Consider the following 17,993-nt stretch of genomic DNA (forward strand, 5'->3'; position numbering starts at 1 on the left):
ATAAAATAATGTGAATTAGAAATTAAAACGTAAAATGTAATATTTAGTCTGTATCAAAAAGACATTAAAAAACTATAATGTGCCAAATGTGGCCTATGTACTATTGCTTTGAAGTTACAGTTATTCTGCTAAACAAACGTGGTCACATTTTACTGACAGGCTAAGTGACGATAAGCAATCATATACCTGCTGAGGCAGTCACCTGGAAATGGGGCCTGGGATGTAAACAAGTGGGGAGTAATGACCTTCTCTTCTCATGGCTGCTCATGATCCAGTAAGAATGACTTCAGCCTAACCAGTCATGTCGGGAAGAGGCCCACAAAACCCCATAGGTGGGAGCTGTTCAGTTGGCAGGGGGCAACACAGGGTGGGGAGGGTGGGGGGCGCCACATGGTCCTGGGAGTGCAGACCCACCTCTGGCCCCCTCCTGTAGGGCTGGCAAGAGCAAAGATGCACCTGTCATACAGTACCTTGACAGCCTGCAGACTCCCTAACCCCACATGACACCACCCTAATTTCCTCAGCAGGTAATGTTCACCCTAAGGAGGGTGAAGGCCAAGGTGCAGCCAACCCCATAAAACCCCATGCCACTCTATCTGAGCTCTCCATGTCACACCTAAGAAACATGTCAAAGCAGATTCAGGACCAGTGGGGAACACATAGCAACAGGAGGAGCTGCCTGGCCTGAGCCGAGTCCACCATTCACCCACACAGACGGGAGGGCCCATTCAAGCAGAGAACACATAAGCACTGGGAGAGCACCTGCACTCTAACCACCATGCTCCTGAAATCTCTGAGGAAGGTGACCATCCCAGCACGAAAAGCCTTCAACGAGAAACTGCAGAGGGCAAACCTCACACTCCAACCTCTGAACGGGAACCTAAGGACCACTGCCCCAAATCCGCAAGCCCACCCTTCCTGGGGCCCCTTACCACTTGCTGTGCAATGTTGACATTGGACTGTCCAAATGTTTTTGGCAAGAGCTGCTTTCCAAGCGTGTTTACTGTGGAGGGGTGAACAGCTACTAAGGATACAACACCTGCAACACAAGGAAATGAAATGTTAGTTCTCTTCTGAATTAAGGCTAAATGTGACAGCTTCAGGACAATGATGCTTTTAATTAGAAATTCTTACTTTCCCCATTTTTACTGCTTTACATCTGCGAGTCAGTTATAAACACCCCTACTAAGCTTAATTCTCAGTTCAAGGAGGGATGGGTTCCATGGATACAACTGCTTACTCTTCTGTACAACTAGCCACTCTCTGGGATCTGGGGCTCAGGTGCCCCCAGGGACATCACCAAGATGCTCCAAACCCTTGTCACCCATCTACAGGATGTTCTGTGGGACTACAGGCTCTGGAGCTAACAGCTCTTAAAAGGCTATAATTCTATGACAATTATAGAATAGAATACTCTCAGGTGAGAATTATTTTGATAACCAGGCTATCACCACATGAAGAGATAGGGGGAGCTGCCTGTTCTGGTCATGCTCTCAATCCCTCTGGTTTGTTTTCCTAAAGCAGACAAGAGGTAGGTGAGCTGGGAGTTGGGCCCCCCGAGGAAGGCGGTGCTTCTGCGGCTGGGGCCTCACACAGGACTAACACAGCAATACCATTTTCCTTTATTTCTACCCAGTTCAGCACCATTATGACTTCCAAATAACCAATAAGGCATTGTCTTCAATTTAGCCCAGTCTAAAGTTTCATTTTTAAAACCCTTACAATTCAGGCATTTTAAAGAACAAACTTCTTCAAAATTCAATCAGCAATTAATTTTGCTGCTACATAGGAACATAATAATTTCTCTAGAATAACCTAAATTGAGTAAGACAGATATGCATCCTTCAATGCAGCTGGATAAATATTAATATTTGACCAACAGATATTTAAATTATTTTCTGTAAAAAAAATAAGTATATCTGCTGATTTCTTTTCTCTCTAAAAATAGAGATCTGTATCTTAACAAAAACTAATTTTTTCCCCCTCTTAAGTTCTCTCCCTCCACTTCCACCCCTGACCTACAGATGTTATGTGTCTCCCTTTTTTAAGAACTGGATCTCTGAAGGAGGGGCATCTCCTCCCACGCGCTCGCAGCGTGCACCCGTGGCCTGGCGCACCAGGGGCCTGGTGCACCCAGGGTATAGGGGGTATGGTCCGTGGCTCCACCTGGGGCGCGAACCCAGGACCTTCTGCATGTAAGGAAGACATGCTAACCACTACATTATGGAGCCACTCCCAAAAGCAAATATTTTTAAAATCATCTTAGATATACAAAAGGTATTTCAAAATATAAAAGTTATTCTATTTTACATTAAGAGATTTAAAATACACAGTTAGATTCACATATAGATGAGTAACAAGTTTCTAGGAATACTAAATTGATAATTAAAAAAGATAACATTGCGAGTTTTTTTCTTTTTTTGTAAATTTGCCAGTGATTCCCTAACTTTTAATGATTTTGAATAAAGAAAATAGATCTTTGAGATCAGAAGCTCAGAGAGTCACTGTTAACATCAGCAGTTCAGGCGATTCTTTTGACGTATTTTAAAGCTTACTTTGTACATCAAATTTGTGGAAGTCAATACATTAGTAAACAGGACCAGGCGGTCATCTTCCACAGTCAGACCTACAAGTCCAGTCACACCTGCCCACTACACAGGACAACACAATCCACCCCAGAACCACAAGTTATGGGTCTTTCGATAAAATAACATGCTCAGAGCTCCTGTGTGGGACTCCAATTTTATGTTCCAGCTGGGAAAAGGAGAAGAACTCTTGAGGGTTTGGGGGCAATGGCAGAGTTTTGAGGCCTAAGTGGATTGAGGCCCAGGGCCCCCTTTCTTCCATCTATGTATTATAATATGAATACATAGATGTTATACAAAAATGCTGACACCATCTGTTGTTCCCAACGGGTTTTCTCTCCTGTGTTTTTATTGAATGAGAAACTTCAAATATAAAGAATTGGTTTGCAGTCTTAATTTAGTACACCTAGAATTAACTGTTGTATTTTATTATATTTGCTGAAGACTTGAGCAGTACAGTTAACCTTACAGCCCCCAGGCCAGCCCCACCCTGTCTCTCACTGGGCCCAGCCACGGCTTGATAGATGCATTCAGTCCATTTATCATACTCTTCAACACACATCCGTGAATCCAAGGATGATTTAAATATTGTCTGTGTGAATCTTTAAAATTTAGAAAATGATATATATTGAATGAATTCTGTAACTTTGTTTATGTTGGTTTTGAGATTTTTCCATAGAGAGAGGTAGTTGATTTCCTTTAATGCTGTGCTGCTATTCCATTATAATATGAATACATAGATGTTATACAAAAATGCTAAAACACGGCAGTTAACACGAGAGGCCTTCTACTGCTGAATATGGGTTTCTGCCAGTTGGTTTCTCTCATGTGGACGCAACAAAGGGAACCTGAATTCCAGAAGACCTTGTGTTACAGGATTCACCACAGTACCTCCAAATGGCCATTCTATGTGCATGCACACACAGACCCACACACACCACAAATGTACATGCAAACACACATGCACACACACTACGTCACACACACATATACACCCTAGCAGCCGGTGTTTCCCAGGTTTCTGCCAGCTATTGACTTGGTAAGACTTGTCGCTTTTTGTCAATCTCAAGGATAAAATGGTATTTTATTTCTGATTTAATCTGGCCATAAAAATTATAACGTTTAACACATTTTTCAAATAAAGACTGTCACATGCAATCTATTTAATGGGGAGACTAACATTTCAGTTACAAAATGGGTTAAATTGTAACACAGCCTAGGAATCTACTCACTAGAAATAATATTGTTTCAATTATAAAATGTACTGCACAGCCTTTTTTGAAGGAACTATAACAAAATATTTCACATGTAACTTTATGAAATGAAGAATTCCTTTCTCGGCAAGAAAATTAGTTAAGAATATGAATGGTATGAATTGCTAGAACCATTAACAAAAAAAGAAAATTCTAAAAACATTATATAAGCATATACTTATAGTTAATAATCATATTCTATTGGTATCTATAGTTTTTAAGATATCTTCAACTAAGAAAGCATAAGGTGTAGTGTTTTCTTAAAAATAATTTTAACAAAACATTAAAAATTTTTCAGGACTTGATGTTTTAAAAGTTACCATTTTCATCCAACATGCTACAAATATTTTGTTTGCTACCATGGCCAGATGGATCACAAGAACATGGCCACCTTGCATGCTGTGTCTTCATGGTTCTACCACACAGGTGAGAGCAGGTGCTGCCCACAAGCGGTGTTGGTGGGCACCGGAAAAGCCTGAACAGCATTCTCAGTTCTCAAGCACGGAGGAGGAGCTTCCTTCCTGAGCCATCACAGCAGCCACACTCACCGCACACAGACATGCCATTCATGTAAACTTGGGAGAAGGGCTGGGCAGGGAGCTCCTCAGGGGACTCAAGCTGAGGTACGCCACAGCCCAAGGGCTGCCCTCTGGCAGTATTAGCTGCAAGGTCCCCGCATTTCAAGTGACTTCCACACCACTTCTCTGAAGAGGAGCCCTTTCACTCCTTGGCCAGCATTTAATTGAAGAATAATCATCGCAACATGCCCAGGAGCAAGGTTTACAGGGAAGGATGTCACTACTATGCTTTAAATGTCCTTTGAGTTAAGAAGCACAAAAGACTCCGAATTGCCAAAGCCATCCTAAGAAAAAAGAACAAAGCTGCAGGAATCACTCGAAGCTGCAGGAATCACTCAACTTCAAATTATACTACAAAGCGACAGTAATCAAAACAGCATAGTATTGGCAGCAAAACAGACACACGAACCAGAGGACCTGAATCGAGAGTCCAAAAGTAAATCCATATTTATATGGGCAAATAATTTTTGACAAAAAAGCCAAAAACATACAGTGGAGAAAGGAAAGCCTCTTCAATAAATAATGCTGGGAAAACTGGAAAGCCACCTGAAAAAGCATGAAACTAGACTGTTGTCTATCAACACACACCAAAATTAACTCAAAATGGATTAAGGACCTGAATATAAGACCTGAAACAATAAAGTGCATAGAAGAAAACATAGGAATGAAACTCAAGGACCTTGGACTTAAAGAGGATTTTATGAATTTGACTTCAAAAGCAAGGGTAGTAAAAGCTAAAATAAATGACTGGGACTACATCCAACTAAAAAGTTTCTACCCAGCAAAAGAAATCGTCAACAAGGTAAAGAGACAACCATCCAAATGAAAAAATATATTTGCAAGCAATGCCTCCGATAAAGGCCTAATATCCAAAATATACAAAGAACCCATACAACTCAATAACAACAAAAAAACAAATGATCCAATCAAAAAATTGGGCAGAGGACCTGAACAGACACTTCTCCCTAGAGGACATATAAATGGCCAAAAAATATTTGAAAAGGTACTCAACATTGCTAGCTATTAGAGAAACGTAAATCAAAATCACAATGAGATACCATCTCGTACCTGTTGGCATAGCTATAATCAACAGGACAAGTAATAACAAATGCTGGAGAGGATGCAGAGAAAAAGGAACCATCATACACTGCTGGTGGGACTGCAAATTGGTACAGCCATTATGGAAAACAGTATGGAGGGTCCTCAAAAAACTAAGAATTGATCTACCATATGATCCAGCAATCCCTCTACTGGGTATTTACCCCAAAGATATGAAAACCCATATCCAAAAACATATTTGCACACCGATATTCCCAGCAGCATTATTCACAGTGGCCAGAACATGGAAGCAACTGAAGTGTCCTATAATAGATGACTGGCTAAAGAAGCTGTGGTACTTCTATACAATGAATATTATTCAGCCATAAGAAGAGTTATGAAATACTGTCATCTGCAACAACATGGATGGACCTCGAGATAATCATGCTAAGCAAAATAAGCCAGACAGAAAAAGTTGAAAATCACATGATATCACTTATATGTGAGATATAAACCTAAAATCAACAAATGAACAGGACAGACTCATGGACATGGACTATAGACTAGTGGTTACTGAGGGCAGGGAGTGGGGGAGGAGGGGCGAGGTAGCTATGGTAAGGGGAGTCAAATATAGGGGGGTAGGGATAGGGTGACATGGGTAAGGTATCAAATATATGGTAGCTAAAGGAAACTGGACTTTGGGTGGTAAACACACAATAGAATATACAGATGTCAAATTATAATGTATACCTGAAAATTATATAATTGTACTAATCACTGTTACCCCAATAAACTTAACTTTTAAAAAGTTAATAAATGAATGAATGAATGAATGTTCTTTAGGTTAAAACAGAGAATGGGAGGAGACAAGAAGCTGATGCCTCTGCTCCACACTCCCCAGGAGGGCAACTGTTGGAGGGGCCAACCAAAAGTTCTTCCACTTCCTCCTACAACTGGGCTCTCCACTCCCAAATGCTGCAGAAAGAGCAGTTTGAATTTACCCATCATGCATGTGAGTGTGTATGTGCATGTGTGTGTACATTTGGGATGGTGGGAAGGCGCTATTACCATGTCTCAAGAATTATAAAGGAACACTAAGTTTTCGGCCACACGTCTTTGTTAAATTTTCATCTCTCATGCCTTAGATCCCTACTCTAAAGCTGAGAGACAATACTGAAACTGGGGAAAAGACACATCACAGGAGAATGCCCTCTCATCAGTTAGACATGGATGATAATGTAGGAAGCAATGTTTCAGGTTAAAGCAAGTGTGTGTAGAGATGGGCCTTGCCTCCCATAAGCTGAAGACAGTAACCTACACATACCTAGTCCACAGGGCCTCAGAGCTCTTCAGGAAAAAGAGAGGTTTATGTCAGTAATCAGTCAACAGGTATTACAGCTCACCATTAAAAAGATGCCAGGTAACAAAAGGTGGCATTAGAAACTGATGCGAATGGCCCAGCTAGAAAAAACTGAAGTTACACAACGGCATGGAGAGGCATGGAGAGGACTCTCCATGTCTCAAAGCACTACCTGTATGGAAACCAGGTGTTGAAAAGTGTTCCCACTTTTCAGCGAGCAATAAAAACTTTTCAATTTGAAAAGGCAGCAAGCATGACAAAGTGCAGACAGAAACGTAGATAAATTACAGAAAACATGGAACTTGAGCTATTGCCCCAGGTTAGGTCTGTGCAGAGGATGAATAGGGAACAGACAGTCGGGAAGGGTGCATGAGCACCTCAGTGGTAGAGAAAGGCGGCCTGAACCCCATAGCTGTCTGGTCAAGAGAAGACCCAAGTAGGAACCATGAGAAACATAGGTGAGAAGACGGGCCAGGCCAGGAATTTATCAGGGACAAGATGCCAGGGAGGGGAAGGGCCTATGGTGGCCAGCAAAGCACCATGGACAGACTCCTTCCAGCAGTGCGGGGCCACAGGAACGAAGAGAGTAAGAGGAAAGACCAAGTAGGACACATAAAGTCAAAAACACTGACAACATCAAACATTGGTAAGGATGTGGAACATCTGGATACAAAATGCTACAGCTACGCACGTTTGCCATGTAACCTAGTGTCTACTCTTAAGTGTCTGCCCAAAGCCTGAAAATCAATGTGCATGCAAAGGTTCATACAGCATTATGGCCATGAGCAAATAATCAGAAGCAACCTAGATGGCTGCCACAATTAAAACTGCACACTGAACTTACTGTCTAAAACTCTGTATCGGGCCTCTTGCTTTCAAAGACTGGATGCAATGGCTATGAGTCAGTGCATTCTTCTGGGGAGAAACAGAGCTTTTTGAGTCTTGAAGGGTGTGATGATCAACTTTATGTGTTGGTTTGCTGAGGCAGTAGTCCCCATTTATCCAACTGAAAACTAGCCCAGGGCTGCTATGGAAGCTCGCTGTGGACGTGATGAACATCGACAATCAGTTGACTTTAAGTAAAAGAGATCACCCTGGATAATCATCTAACCAGCTGAAGGCCTTGAGAGGAAAATCTGAGGTTTCTCCGAGAAGGAATCCTGCTTCAAGACTGTAGCTTCATTTCTTGCCTGTTTCCAGCCTGCTGGCCTACCCTGCATATATCAGAACTGTCAAGACTCATATCACACACTCCAATTCCTTGAAACAAACCTCTTTCATAGACATGACATCTACCAGCTCTGCCTCTCTGGAGAACCCTGGCTGTTACAGGGGTCTGGAAACGCAACAGCAAGGAAAGAAGCAAGTGGCCAGGAGCAGGGTGGTGCTGGGAGGCTGAAACTGGGAGTTAAGCTAGGATGAGAACCTCAATGGGGCAAGAGAGGCAGAGCCAGTAGCAGGAGCGCAGCAGGACCCAGTCAAAGCCAGAACTCCAGTAGGAATAGAAGAAGCGGAAACCGGATGCTGTGTCTGGCCTCATCTCAGGATGTCGCAGGTTCTCAATCAAGGGTAGCAAGGTTCTCAGAAAGTGACAATACTCAGGTGCTGGCCTGTTCCAGAATTCCTAAAGCATGGGGCTCAGAGCAATGATAAACTGGCCCCACAGGTACGGGGTGCAGAGCAGAAAGTGACACACTGGTCTCTAACCCTGGAAGGCCCAGTCTCTATCCTGGTCCAGGCCTCAGTCTCCTCCTCATGACCATCCTACTCTTACTACCCAAACCTCCACAGTGAGAACCAGTTCCTGCTCCTTCACAGTCACCCCAGAGAGACTGACTCTGGGACATGCTGCTCACCACTCACCTGGGCTCCTGGACAAGCCTGTGCTGGGACAGTGGGCCTTACTCACCATGGGCCTCACTTACCATGACCACAAGCCTTTGCCAACTACACCTCAGAAAGTACCCCTAGTAACCACTGAATCAAATGACATTCCAGTGTGACACTCGTGGGGCTCCTCAACTAATAAAATACTAATAAATAACCCAAAGTGAACAACTCAAGTTAGTACAACACTGCTTGAAATTATCCTTAAAACTGCTGAACCATAAGCAAAAGAGAGCTGCTGTTGAAACCCTGTCAGTGCACAAGGGCAGTGGCCTGGTGGCCCTGTCCTGCTCCATGTCCAAGCCCTAATTCCCTGGAAGGCGCAGGAGAAATGTGGCGGCACTCACCTGTGTGGGCGGGGGAAGAGCTGGGGAGCAGGATAGTGAAGATGTTACTGTGTGCTTTCTCTTGCTTAAAACACTGCTGTGAGGTAGAAGGGAAGGGCCTCAAGAGAAGGCAAGGAGCCCAGAGTGCCCAGGAGGCCGCGCTGGTCCTGACAGAACTGCTGAAGCAAAGGGAAAAGCCTGAAGACCCATGGAAGGGTGGCTCTACAAGTCCAACGCTCACCATGCGACCAGAAAAAGCCTGGTCAGGAGAACAAGGGAGGCATAGGCAACAGTCGGAGGCATCCGATGTCAGAGCTTTCAGGACCAGCATGACAAAAGACAGTGGGACAAATACAGCTGGAAGAACATACTGAAGAACTCACAAGGTAAGAGGGGGCTACAGGGCTGCCAGACCACACCCAAGAGGGATATGAAGTGTTTTAAATGGAGCAAGGAGCTAACAACAAAATATTTTAGCAGAGTCAAGAAACTATTATTTCTCGATCCATCCAATTCAACTACTTGGTTCACAATTAAGCTCAGTAGGATTTAAGCAGATTGGTTCGTAGGAAAGGAACATGAGACAGCCAGTGTGTGGTCATAAGTAAGCTTACCTGAGAGTATCCAAACAATAGAGGAAATTGAAATAAATACCAGAATGCAAGCCTTCCATCATTTCCAAGGGAGTAAAGTTTGTGGATTTTTTTTCATTATTATTTTTGCTTTATCACTTTAATAGAAAATGGCATGCCTCAAATTTCTGAAAATTATTTAAATGCCCAATTACACTGAATTTTTCACCCCAACAACCTGTGAATACCAAAATTAGCATTCGCAAGATATCAAATTAGAAAAGTGTGCAACGAATCCCTCAATGGGCTCTCCATTCTTGGACAAGACAGAAAAAGAGGAAGGCATCACAGAAAAGCAGGGCTCTGCCCAAGACATTCCAGAACCAGAAAACCAGGAGAGCAGGCATGGGCCAGAGGCCCAGAGCCATGGTACAGAGGGGAAGGTGGCTGGTGTGAGAGGAGGAGCGATCAGTTGAGCCCTGAACAGGGTACAGGCAGAGAGCAAGGGTGGCCAGCATGCGGCTGTGTGCGCAAGGCTCTGCAGAGCCTCCATGAGCATCTGAAGGTTGTTAAGTCCCAATGCAACACAGAGGACAGGGTATGAGCTCACCAGTCCAGGACACGCAGGACTTGCTCAGTCACATGGGGATGAAGGAGATGGATGGGTTCCTGTCTAGCACTCACGTCCAGCAATAGATGGACATGAAGGGGCTGGGACATGGCAGGAAGACCAAGTGGGGGTGCAGCACCAGATTTAGATTTCCCCAAGGTTATCATAGTAGGCATCAAAAGATCACTTATTAAGGCCTCATTCTTAGAGTAAAAAGCTAACTTTATGTATGATAATAGGGGGGAAAAAAAAAAAGAAAGAAGTAATCCTTAAACAGAATTAAACCTTAACACTGCAAGGCTTCTCGGCCCCCAGCCTGGCTGACACAGAAAAAACAGACATGAAAGCTGGAGCCATGCTTAGCGACATCATCCAGCTCTGCTAACAAAATCTCCTTAAGATGAAGCAGGCTCTCCCACAGGTCTTCTCTCAACATTATAACAAGCTACACGAAAATGGGCTTGCACAAACTTGCTATCAAAGCTCCACACCAACACAGCTTTATAATCAGCTGAGCGTCACAAGTCAACACTTTAAAGGTCCATCTTTTTGATCCAGCAATTCCATGTCTACGGCTTTATCTGAGGAAGTAACCAGCATGCTCAAAAATACATGTTTTCAGAAGTTCACCATATGTCACTTTTAAATGGGAAACTGTGGGACCCCTGGGAAAAGTGGCTTTAACTCATCCTCCCTGAATTCCAGTGATACAGAAAAATGTTGATCTCCAAAGAACTACTAAAGATACACACATGGCTTACTGACATGAAGATACTTGTTCGAACACGAGGTGTGCACCGCACAGTGATCCCTTAGATGGGAGTTTGTTTCTATATGCTTCAGTGTGGCTGGCCACAGAGCAAACTCCTGGAGAGCATACACACCCGCCCCCAGCCATGAAGTAGAAGGAATACAACTGACCTGTGTTTTCTTCTTTACACTTTTCTATATTTCCTGAAGTTCTGCAAATAGTATTTGACTTACAAACCCAAATAAACTGAACCACTGTTGTGTATGTGCAAGTGGTGGGTCGGGTCCGACTGAGTTCTGAATGCTACTCTACCCCAGTCTATCTGGGGGCCCCCCAGGCAAGAGAGCTCCTAAAGGGGGGTTTCCATAGTCGACAAGGGACTTTCGTATCAGAGAAATTCATATATACACCAAACTTAGCACGCTTATCAACAAACTCATGTTTCCAAAGTAGGCGCCCTTACCTTTTCCAGGACTAAGGTTCTGGTCTATGAAGACCTTTAGTTCCCCATTGGCTTCAATTAGACCGGCCTGCAGAAAGCAACAATAGTCATTATAAAAACAGCTAATAGAGTGACAAAGCTAAAGTTGTTATCACACCATCCTTGTTAGAGTGTGGTATAAAATAACACATTAAAAAGATAAAACGGTCACCATTATGCAAACAACTACAGAAAGCCATGAGGGGAACTGCCTGGGTCCTCAGTGCAAGGAGCCACATGGGGCCACCTTAGCCCATGAGTTATTTACTTGGCTGTGATAATGAGCATAAGATCATTTGAACATTTCAGCCTTAAAGCTTAGCCCTTGAGATATTAATGAAATACTTTTTATTTATTAAATCAGCACATGGTAATGTCTGAGGTTGGCAGAGGCATACCACAGGTGGGCATGAAAATTCATTCAACTATCTTGAAAGTGAACAGGTAATGTGGCCTGAGAACAGAGCAAAGAACTTCAAGTTGGTCAGAGCCTCAGAACAAAAAAAAATGCTTCTTTTCATTAACTGTGTAGTTGCTGAATGTATTTTTAAAGCAAACCTTAACAGTTACATGCAGCTTTGGTTCAAATTTCTTGATGTAATATGACCAATTGCAAACTGTCAAAGACAAATGGTCATGGCCGAAATAATTTATCTAGGTTTCCTGATCTTAGTTAAACAACATTTTACAAATTCTTTCTGTAAGGAGCAAGAACCTTGGGAATAAGTGAGCTACAGTGGCATCTGGTCAGCAAGGTGGAAGGTTGCTATAGCAAAGCAGAAGAGACTCTGAAGGTCAACTAGCTTCTATGTATGACTAATCTAAACCAGTTCCCATACTGGTTCATCCTACTCTTAAATTTCCAGAGATACAAAACAATAGATTTTCCCAAATCGAACCCCCATTCTTTCTAATTCTGCTCTCTATGAAGATAAGAGAAATCACCTGTGGGCTTGAAGACCAACCCAAACCAGGGACACACTCTGCCTGTTCCAAGGTATATGTGGGAACGGCATCTTCAGACATTTGTCTCCACCCGGTCCGCAGGCTCACAGCTCCACCTGGGACCACTTTCCTTATGCAGTGGCTGATGCAGGGAAGACCGCAATGGCACTAGCATCGCTGGGCAAAGCCTCAGCCCTTTAAGAACATTACAGTAGAACCACTTATGACAACATTGAATTCAGGAGAGAAGCTGGTCTGTCTCAAACCTACACAAGCTAATTCAGGTACACATAGGAAGGTTATCAATATTGTCGCCCATAACCCATCCCCAACTCCCAGAACTACAGCCTCATCCTTCTCATAATGGTGCTCTCTTAAAACACCACCCCTTTGTGGAGCATGAGCCCCAAAGGACAACTGAAAAATCTAATGAAGACCTCACTGGCTGATAATGGTGAAGCACGCAAGAACCAACTAACTATAGTAGGAAATTACTGTCATCTTTCCTGGAAAAAAACTCACTATTGTTGATTTGCTTTATGTATAGTCAACTATAAGACACCGAGTCCCGACATCTGGCCTGTCATCTGCAGAGGACTGTCCACATCTGCTCTGCTTCATTCCCAGGACACCCACCTGCTGGTTCTCGTGCAGCATAACCCTGGGTGAGTCTGAAGTCTCAGTCTCCATCACTCCTACCTGCAGAACAGGGACAGCAGCGCCAGCCTCACCACCCCCACGGCCCATTCAAGAATTACAGTGTGACATGCAAACCTTTCAAATTACAAACACAGGGTGACCAAACATCCTGGTATGTCCAGGACTAAGGTGGTTCTGAGGGCTCCTGGGGCGCTGGACTGCCAGTGCTCAAGACAGGAAGGTCCCGGGCGAGCTGAAAAGTGGTCATTGGTAAGTGGTTATTAGTAACACCTTCAAAGATCTGTCCGCTGATGACAGTGCTAGTATAAACAAGATTTATGCAGGGCGCAAACCAGCCTCAGTATCCATGCTATTGCTCTCTCCTCGGCAGGCCCAGCTTGCCAGGACCACACTCCGACTGTGTTCAATTTCTCCTTTCAGAACTTGAGGATTCCAGGAGCTGTTAAGAATGTGGGCCATGAATGAGGACCCGGCCCTGTTTCATCTCCACAAGTTCTTGAGACAGTAGGATAGTCCAAGGCCATGCAACACATAAGACCATCGGGAACACGATTATCAGCACGAGGATATACTAAAATGGATCCCATTACAGCCTCCTTGGGGTTTCCAACATGAAGTCCTTCTGACAAGTTTACAGTTAGTACACAAGTTCAATCACACAACCACAAATACTGACTTGGAAAAGATATTAGTTACACCACCAAGTTTCTTCCTTACATCTTATAGCCCAGAGGCTATAACCTGCAGGTACTTGATAACAAGCATCAAAATGCAGGTTTTTTATTTTTTAAAAGTTATTACTGAAATTGTAATTAATTTTAAGGTAAGTGCATTGGACTTATTTTACTACAAAATCTTTATGCTTAAGATGCAAACTCAGCTTCCTATAAGGAAACATCGAAGTGCTAAATATATTAACATAAACCAAAAGCAAAAGCACTCATTTGCCATAACCTTAATTTTTCTTTAAAAAACTTTATTTAGCCTTTTATGCTCATATTTAATGAAAAGGAAAGTTGGTTATTCTTATATTAACTAAAACTATCCTGTTAATAGTAGCAATAACTGTAATATACATGTTCCCAAAATACATAACATTTCTAGAAAAAGATGAGAACCAATAAAAAATGAAAACTAAAGAATCGAATAATTTTACTTAATTTAGAGCAAACTTTACTAGTGCTTATCATATTCTAGGCTTTAGAAATGCAAATCAATTTAACATGTGGGAGACCAAAGAAGGGTGCTATGACCACGCAGCTTCACAAGTTGCCCCAAGAGAGGGCTGACCTAATCCACAGGGCCAGGACCCCAGCACGTCTCCCCCACACTCTGAATCACCTACCAGTCTTCTCCTTCCCAACCTGTCCCTCTCTTTCTAAAATGCACTTGCTGTGATTCCCTCTCATTGCCCGCAGGAAAAAGGGCAAACTTCTCAAGCAAGACAGAGGCACGTGGGACCAGGGGCCACCTATCCAGCCACACCCCTTTAGAAGGCTTTTGGAGGGATGAAACCTCTAGGAGCAGGGCATATCTCAGGGCAGGGAGGCGAAGGAAGGTGGTCTGAGCTGCCTATTTACATGGGAAGAGTCCAGTGAGAAAGAAGGGATGATTAGCTGCTGGTAAGAGATGGGCAGGGCATAACTCAGGAGAATCAAATGACACCTCTCAGTAGCCCCAATCCTCACCGCCCTCCTCCAGGTGCAGCCCCCATGCTTCCTGCAGCCTTCTGACTCTAGTCCTCTCTGAACACTTTCTAATTTACTGTACAGGTTACTAATTTATTTTCGATTGCCTCTTTCCCCACTAGACTATAAGCCCTGTAAGAGCAGGACATCACCTGGAAAGAAAACCACTGCAGCAAGGAATACGAACCCCAGACTGAATAGGTCCACCAGCTCAGAAGAGAGGTCAAAAAGCTCCTCTTGAAGGGTCGTACAGTCAGCATTTTAGGCATGGGGGTCATTGGTCTCGGCCACAACTACTCAGTTCTGCTGCTGCAGCACCACAGCAGCCACAGGCAGTATCAAAATGACAAGGCTGCATTCTAATTAAACTTTATTCACAAGAACAGGTAGGCCAGGTAGTTTGCCAACTGGACTGCAGGTGTTATCCAAGGACAGAAGCAGGAAAACAAGATGTGGCAAAGAAATAAGGAAGAGTAGATTTTAAAAAGCATGATGACATGAAACCCTGAAAAAAAAAACTACAGAAAAAGAAAACTACAAAACAATCTCTTATTGATATTTACTACACAAAAACATCAGCAAATGACCATGTAAGAGACGATTCCACAAATGTAAATATTAGAAACCTTTATTGCTTACCCTACTGCCTCAGCAATGCATCTGATAAGGTCACTGTCTACTCCTGACTTGTATCATAATGGGCTCCTTTCTGAAGGAGAGTTTACACATGCATACATCAATGACCACCATCCTGATTAACTGTGAATGGTCAGAAGCACTTCGAGAACTACAAAGGAAAACCGAGCACCTCAGTGCTATCTGGTGGTACCTGTATCAATCAGACAAGGTGCCAAGAAGATAAAATTTATCAGTATTGGCCCTCATGAAAATCATTAGAAAAGTCTAGTATTATGTCAATATCTTTTCTTTACATCAGCAATAACCTGGTATAAAAGATAAAAATTAAGTCCCTTTCACAGTAACAGTAAAAACAGAAACTACCCAGGAACAATGTTAAAGTATGCAGAACCAAAAAGAAAACTCCCTAACTTCAATGAGGGATGCATACCATGTTATTGACTAGAAAACATTGATACTAGAAATTAAACTGCATAATAAATAAAACTTTAATCAATACTACAAGTTTCAGGGGTGATCTTAATAAGGTGAGAATCAACAGATTACTGAAAGGCCTGCAGACCAACCCTCCAAACATCCAAACAGCAAGACCAATATGAAAGCTGTGCAGAGCCTGTGGCCTCCCTGGTAACAGTGCCCACGGGCTCGTTCTGAGACCCACCCTCCACCTGTTCCATCCTCTGGTTCCCGAGTAGCCCTCCCTCAGACTCCGGAGAAGACAGGAACACAGACAGCCCCTGGCACCATCAATATGCCCAGCCATGGATGACCTTCTGCAGGTCCAAGACTCAGCCTGGGGCTGGCTCTGAGAGTGGGCGCCTTGCAGGCCTGGAAGTGTGCAATGCCAGGAAGGGAGGTGGACCTCCACCTGCAGGACTTCACACCCCTGCCCAATCCCCTCGTGTGTGGCCTTACCTGGTGACCAAATCTGCCAAGGCCAGATTAGGTCACAAGAAACTGCGATTTGTCTTGCTGACTTGTCTCTCTCTCTCATCTTTCTCCTTCCCTCCTTCCCTCCCTCATGTTTCTCCCTCTATATCTCCCTCTCTCTTTCTCTGCGTCTGTCTCTCCTCCCTGGCTCACTCACTCTGATGTGAACTGCTCCATGGAGGGGTTCACATGGCCAGGAACTGAGGGTAACCTTCAATCAATAGCCCTCAAGGAACCGAACCCTACCAAAAACCAGGTAAGTGAACCCAGATGCAGTCCAGCCACTCAGAACCTCGGGGTACCACACCTTCGGGTGTTGGGCTGCTGGGCCAGTGCAGCTGAAGCCAGACTCCTAACCCACAGAAACTATGGGGTAACAATGTTGTAGTTGAAGGTGGTGTTTTGAGTAAGCTGTTAGAGAACAGACTAAGAGACTGGTAAAGAAGCTGGTGACCATGCAGCTCACTCTCCTGCACTTTGTTCATGCACCGGCCTGTTTCCTCTGTTAGTCACCTGCCATGAGTTTCTGTCCTTGCCACAGAAAGAGTGCCATAGTGATATTACAAAGCAATGAGATATGGATCATTATGCAAAATAATTTGAGTTAGAGCTAAGGTTCATCACATAAAAAATAAAAAATGGATTCCAAGTGGATAAAAGAATAACGTGGATAAAACAGAGCTAGGACTAATGTTTCTGGCAATGGCCAAAAAGGATAGAGCCTTTTACTGAAAACAATACAAAATAAATACGTATTTTTATTTAAATCAGTGTGACAAGATCAGAACATCCCTAAGACAGAGAAGAAAGGAGCCCAGAAGACACTATTGTGACAGTCAACACAACAGGCATCCAAACAAAATACCATGCTAGATCCTGATATCAGCAAAGAAAACTTACATAGTTGTTCTGGGTATTTGTAAAGAGTTCTTACTGTTGACACATACTAGAATATTTAATGAAATGACCTCATGTTTGTAATCAGCTTCACAAACACCTGGCTGAAGAAGCAGCATGGACGAACAAGATGGTTATGAGCTAAGAGTACTCAGGGCAGTGACAGGGATGCAAAGGACCACCATCACTTTCTCTCTACTCTTGTGTACATTTGAAATTTTCCATAAAAGTTTTTAAAAGTTATCTATGTTTATATTTACCAACATGAAAAAGTCTAAGACAAATTGTGGAGTAAAACAGCAGGGGACAGAATATATGAGTTCATTATATAAAGCTGAGTAATCTATGTTTAAACACACACGTCTAGGGAGTTAACCCCCAAAACAATCAACAAAATGTAATAGAGTCACCTTGGACTATGATGTCAAATGACTGTTAACTTTGATAGCATGTGAATTTTTAAATAAACCCTATACGACAAGTCCTCGAATAATGAAGTTTCATTCAATGTCATTTTGTTATAACATTGATGAGATGTTTCATTATATGTCATCTCGCTTAAAGGTGCAGAACCTACCCATAATATTGCATATTTACTGTATTTCTGTAACTGGATAAAGTATAAGACTACTGTCATTTTCTAAACAAAGGATACGAAGTCTCAAGGACAAGATCTAGAGATGATGAAGGAAAGATGAGAATGGAAGCTAAAAACCACAGATCTGAGAGACATTACAGGGAATCCATGGAAAAAAACAAACAAACAAACAACGAAAAAAAAACCCAAATGGCA

General features: G+C 43.0%; 1 protein-coding gene across 8 annotated transcripts in view; it reads right to left on the reverse strand.

Moving 5' to 3' along the window:
* Positions 1 to 17,993, reverse strand: part of TFDP1 (transcription factor Dp-1) — a 45,233-nt gene that overhangs the window by 14,195 nt on the left and 13,045 nt on the right. For 5 of the 8 annotated variants that reach the window (XM_039878758.1, XM_039878756.1, XM_039878757.1 and 2 more), the window contains exons 3-4: positions 11,424 to 11,490; positions 933 to 1,039 (exon numbers count right to left, since the gene is read on the reverse strand). In XM_039878758.1, coding sequence (XP_039734692.1) covers positions 933 to 1,039; positions 11,424 to 11,490 — 174 coding nt within the window. Of the gene's footprint in view, positions 1 to 932; positions 1,040 to 11,423; positions 11,491 to 13,022; positions 13,086 to 17,993 lie in introns of all 8 variants that reach the window. The other 3 variants (XM_039878753.1, XM_039878754.1, XM_039878755.1) reach the window with 1 other exon arrangement.

Source organism: Pteropus medius, unplaced genomic scaffold (assembly GCF_902729225.1).
Source record: "Pteropus medius unplaced genomic scaffold, Ma_sr-lr_union100, whole genome shotgun sequence".
NCBI classification, from domain to species: Eukaryota; Metazoa; Chordata; class Mammalia; order Chiroptera; family Pteropodidae; genus Pteropus; species Pteropus medius.